This window comes from Populus euphratica, unplaced genomic scaffold, assembly GCF_000495115.2.
Source record: "Populus euphratica unplaced genomic scaffold, PopEup_1.0 scaffold186.1, whole genome shotgun sequence".
Classification (NCBI taxonomy): domain Eukaryota; kingdom Viridiplantae; phylum Streptophyta; class Magnoliopsida; order Malpighiales; family Salicaceae; genus Populus; species Populus euphratica.
This window is the reverse complement of record NW_011499992.1, coordinates 312,280-318,303: the sequence shown is the minus strand read 5'-3', so window position 1 is coordinate 318,303 and position 6,024 is coordinate 312,280. Positions and strand designations below refer to the sequence as shown.

General features: G+C 32.3%; 1 protein-coding gene across 1 annotated transcript in view; it reads left to right on the top strand.

The window, feature by feature from the left end:
• Positions 1-1,982, top strand: part of LOC105140439 (Ribosomal protein L18ae family) — a 2,425-nt gene extending 443 nt beyond the window's left edge. Inside the window, exons 2-5 of the mRNA XM_011047279.1 lie at positions 22-60; positions 449-524; positions 1,342-1,456; positions 1,687-1,982. Coding sequence (XP_011045581.1) covers positions 22-60; positions 449-524; positions 1,342-1,456; positions 1,687-1,746 — 290 coding nt within the window. The 3' untranslated portion in view covers positions 1,747-1,982. The remainder of the gene's footprint in view (positions 1-21; positions 61-448; positions 525-1,341; positions 1,457-1,686) is intronic.
• Positions 1,983-6,024: the final 4,042 nt, after the last annotated feature.

Sequence of the window (6,024 nt, the reverse complement as noted above, 5' to 3'; positions counted from 1 at the left end):
CCCTCCCTCCGCGGGTTACCCCCGCCGAACCTTATGCTATCGGCTACCAAACCGTCCCAGGTACAACAACAATCAATGTTTGATATATATATATATATATATATATATATATTGTATGTTAAATGACCATCAAGTGTTATGTTCAATTTATGCCGTTTCTTGGCTAATTTACCATAAGTCACTATGAAGGCCTGTTTCTTTTGGAAAGAGGATTTATTGATCTATGTGGTAACCATAAAGATTTAGGCATTTAGAGCTTATTTTATACCCATCAAAGAATCCTTTTGAGATGGGTTTACAAGAATTGACTTAGTTATGCGCTTAGATTTTAGTAAAAGCAAGACCAGGACCTTATTTGATTCTAAAGTAAGATATTCATGTTTATTTAATTTTCTCTATTCTTAGATTAAAGTTTGTTGCTTTGTGGTTGTTTGTGATGCTTGTTCAGGTTATGCTGTTGCTGAAGGAAGACCTGTGAGACAGCGTCGCCTACCTTGTTGCGGTTGTGGTGTCGGCTGGTTCTTGTAAGTTTGCCATCAAGATGTCATTTGCTCCTTTCTATTTTCTTGGTTTTTAAATTAGTTTGCTTGCTTCGGCTTTTGGAATTGTTCATATTTATCTTCCCACATTGGCTTTACATATTTAGATTTCCAATGTGCAAACTCGGTTTGATAGAGCTGCCACAGAAAGTATAGGTTTGACTGTGATGTAACTGGAATTGGAATAGAATAACTGTTTCACTGAAGATTTGATTGGTTAATGAATTAAAATTTTGTTAGCTTGCCGAACCCAAAGTCGAGTGCCCAGTTTTGTAATCACATTATGTTTATATGCAACTGACTCTATCTCAGTTCATTTTTTGTGTCTGAATAATTTTGCAATTAATGCTATTAGATTCTTACACTAGAGGTTTGAAGTTTTATTTATGCCTTAGTACCACATTTTATGTTACCACAGTTTAAATTGGTAAGTCAATCCATTTGAACATATTCCAATTTGTTTGTTTCTTTCAACTTCAGTTGTTATTATTAGTGTGTCTTTTTTTTTTTAAGTATTTCTTATAAGCTTGTATCATGATTGTGGATTAAAGAAGATGGTTACAAGCTTAAATATTCATCCCAGAACATGAATGACCTTTAGAAGACTTTAAATTTCAAATAAAAGCAATTGACTCTGATTTTCTACTTGAAATGGCTGGACTTACAAGTTAGGCTTTTCATGTTGATTATCAAATGGTGTCATATTTATTATTTTTTGGTTCAGACTTCCACTTGTAAATTATAATTCTGATGTTTATTTATTTATATACTGATTGTGAGGAGCTGTATGCTTTTTCTGAAGGTTTATCATCGGTTTCTTTTTGGGTGCCATCCCCTGGTATATTGGGTTATTTATCATAGCTTGTATGAGGATAGATCCCCGAGAGAAACCTGGATATGTTGCTTGCACCATTGCTGTAAGTAACTTTTTCTATCATTTATTTTTATTTTGTGGACTGTTATGCTGTGCTGTTTCTGTAGAAAACTTTTGAATTAGCTAAGGAAATGCCTTGTCAAGCATGAGTGCCACATTGAAATAAGGTGTCTATTGTACAATCTGCGTTGTTAATTGTTTCCTGGGCAACAATCAAATATGAAGTCTTTTTGCCTGCTCTCGTCTAAAACTATAAGAATTCTATGTGCGCAGGCTATTCTTGCAACAATTGCAATTATTCTTGGTGCAACAAAGGGAGCTGATGAGTGGTAATCTACTGGAGAAGAGTTTTATAGGTTGCAAACTGGATGTATGAACATGTTTCAATTCCTGAAAATTATATGTTAAAGGTGAAAGACTGAAACTGCGAACAGAATCATGGTTGCTTGTGAAGTATGTTATTTATTATGAGTGCCGTAAACTTTGGAAACTGCCAGTTATTTACAAGAAGATTTCCGTAATTGTTTGATGTAGTTTTTGTTATAGAAATGAATCCTTGCATTATAAAAGAATGAAGAGTCACTGGATTTGGTAGAGTTGCAGTTAGGTCATCTGTTCTGGTCTCTGGTATAGAAATGCAGCTAGAGCATGAAGAAATTTCTTGTTATTATGCTAGGTATTTAGATGAATAACTGACGAAGATAATGCCTCGAGTGCCTCTTCCTTCCCCTGCGCATCCTGGGACAGTTTCTTTGCGTCTGGTTTTTTCCTGTGCCAGTAAAGATTACAAAATAGATTTCTCTGTTGCAGAGCTCGCTAATGTATATTAAATTGCTGGAAATTTACGTTATGATCTTGAATGTCTTGATATAAATCACTGGAATAGACCCCCTCCTTCATATGCTCAGCTTAACTTTATTTTTAATTTAAAACCTTTCAGATCTCGAAAGATAAGTGGGTGTTTAAAAATGATGGAAAAGAAGGGTGATCCTTGTACTACAAGAGAAGGGTTTGTCTAACTAGTACAAGTAAAAAATTATTAAATTTTAAGATTATAATTTTGGGATCTTGACACGGCCATAAAATTCAATTCTTACTTGAGTTGAATTCAAGTGTTTGCTGAATTTTAAATTGGTTTTGACTTATTTTATTTAAAATGGACTCGCCACTCACATTCAATGAGTCTTTGTCGAGTTACATTGATCTATTCTTAGTTTATTTACCATGATAAGGAGGGATGTATGCTGAATCATGAACAGAGTTGTTTTTTTTTGGTTTAAAAATATATTAAAATAATATTTTTTATATTACCATATTAAAAAAATTTAAAAATACAAAAAAATTAATATGAAGCATAATAGGAGTCTACAATGTAATAAAGAAAAAGTCTTTTAATTTATGCCAACGTATATAGTGGTTTATTTGAAGTGTAATAAAGTCTTGGTCTGTGCAATTTGGTCCCTTCAATCTTTGAGGTCATACAAATTGATCCTCGACATATATAGTGGTTTATTTTAAGTGTAATAATTTCTATGCCAGCGTATATAATATAACCACAACAAAATTAGTAAGCTACGTACCTCTTATTGTGGTTAATTAAGTTTTGAAACAATTATGTAACAAGAGTTTACAATGTAATAAAGAAAAAGTCTTCTAATTTATGTCGAAACTTAGAGTTTTTCTCTGTGGATGAATATATTCGACTTTACATGATATTTATATGCTATAGATGTCCACGTATTTTTCTTTAATATAATTACTGTTGTAAATTAAATCAATGTCAATCCACATGGTAATTAGTCAGGTTGAGTATCCTGTCCAGAATTAGTTGGCTTTGGAAATGCGACGGTTATATTATGTTTTTAAAAAATTTAATTTTTTATTTAAAATTAATTTTTTATATATTTTAGATTATTTTGATGCATTAATTTTAAAAAATATTATTTTTATGTATTTTAATATAAACTTTAAAAAACAATCACAATTATACTCTCACACAGCTTTATATAAATTAATTACGGTCATTATAAATTATAAAAGGCTTTGTGTGTCCCTAAAGATGTTTATATACATACATATATATATATATATATATGAAGTTAAAAAATTTTAAATTGTGCTGCATGTGGTGGCTTGGTTTTATAAATCAAAAAATAAATTGTAAATGGTGATTTATAATTAAAAAGAAAAATTAGTGTTTATGAATTGGATATTTATTCGTGATATATTAAGAAATCATAAACTTTTGTTTTTCTATGTCTAGTAACAGAGTTAGGTTTCTCATGTCTGGTATAATTAAGAGCATTGTTGTTGCCGTCATGGCTATGTCAATACAAAGTATTTTAGGGCCTGCTTTCAAGCTTGACGAGAAATATAAAATGTCTATGCGGCGAGCTTTAATGGAAAATTATTTTAATAGACCGAAAGTTTAAAGAAGGATTAAAGGCAGTATAAAATACAAAAACAACAACAATAAATGAACAAATCAACAACAATTGCTCTGCAATTAATTCAAGTGCGCAGGATCTTCATAGTTTATAGGCCTGTAATCTCATGAGCTGATAACTTGTAGGTAAATAGCTTATAAATTTTTTATTTATTTATTTATATGAATGTTTGGCCAGGTTAATTTTATAAACTCTAAAATTAATAATTATATAAATTTTCAATAACTATTATATTAGTAATCATATGACTCGAATTTAAAATTATAAAACAAATAAATTTATTAATCCTAAATTTTTATCATTAAATCATCAACTAGGTAATTTTTATAATCAAATTATATCTTGTATATTTGTACATGGTGATAGTGGTGATAAACAGTATGCTTGTAACCCTAAGATTGTAATCCAATAAGTATACAGTTTTGCTTATAGAAAAACTTAGAAAATACAAAAACAGTGTTATTTGCATTTGTAATTAGATTGGGGATAACTCCATATATATGAGTTCTTTGAGTGAGTTAGTAATTATTGTCTGCATATAAAAAGATTGCAAAGCTTTAAACTTACATTTAAGCTAGATTGGCACTTCTCTGATTTGAAAATGGTGGGGAGGATGCCTCCCCTATGGACGAAACTTAAAGATATGTTGCAGGTGCGTTAAACCTACTGAAACGACACATATAGCACAGTTCCTCATCTTGAAGGCTCCAAGATTGAACAATGTGACATTGTAGCATGCCATACAGGAAATATCTTTGATTGTGAAATTGTATTTATGATGAGATTTCAGTACTGGATTCTTCCAAGATTTTCCTTCTTTTCATTCGCCTAACTTCGATATGTTCAACCATGTTCGCAGGAGGAAAAGGATAAGAAGATCCACGACATATATGGTGAGCTTCAGCGCGAAAGAGAACGATCTGCAGCATTCCAACAACAGCTATGCATGATTCTCAAAGATCTCAGGGAACATGAAGAATCCATGTCTGTAAGAGTTGAAGATATAATCAAGAAACTGAACTTGGTGATTTATAGTTCTGAACGCGGATAAAATGCAGTCTTTCAAAGGATGCCAAACTAGAACATCGAGCTCACTTCTCTGGATTTCCACTCAAGGCTGAATATCAGTACCATACTACCACTGACATGAAACTTTTCTGGAGAGCACTGAACAGAATCTTCTTCATTTTGGAGATGATATCTGAGCTTTCCTCTGATCTGACATGCAACACATAGTGCACTTGCAAGGGAACCAAATGCTTCATCTTTCCTCACTCAGATTTGAGATTTTCCTGGCAAGACCAGTTAATTGGTCCTGGACTTTGTTTCAACTTTCAATCATGAAACATGCTTTTCTGTACGTTTGCCAATGGTGGCCTTTTGGGCACAAAGTGTAATTCCATTGTCGGCCAACAATGTCCAGAGATTCGGTGTAACAACATTTTTAAACATCTTATATTTTTAAAGCACAAGAGATGAAAGGAAAGATCCTTTTAACAAGCCGCAAGAAGGCTGCATATATTTCTTTCTTTTTTCAAAGATCGGGGCTGATGGGTAATGTTGGATTCCCACCCTTTTCTATGTTTCATGTGGGAATGGAATGGTAGGAGCTACCCTCAATCAAGATATTCTCTGTTTCACCAAAGAAGAATTGATTAAAACATCCAAAATTTAGAGCATGAAGTGGCAGTTAAATCTTGCCTGTCTTATCCCACTCCTTGAATAAGTCGTGCCTTAACCTCCAGTCCTTTACTTAAGCTTGACGACAGGATCGACCCCAGAGGCTATCATCACATGGAAGAAGGCTTCATAAAGTAGGGTCTTGGTCCTTGAGTCAATTCGGGTTCACCATGGATTCTTTGTAAACTTTAGACTCTCGTCCATAGTCTAAGAGAGGTAGTTGACTTCTCAACTACTATTAGAGGAAGGTCTTTTCTTTCGTGATAAACTATTGGAACCATTCCTTTATTTTGTCGCTGTGGATCGAGGAGAAAGGGACTCGGCAAGAAAAAGATTGTGCCTTGAGAAGGTTTAACTTCTCAATCATTTTACATAAACATTATAATTTTTTAATTTTATATATTTTTATTTAATTTATAAATTTAAAAACAGATTTTAATTAAAATTTTAAAAAATTTATTCATAATTTTTATAATCCAAAACA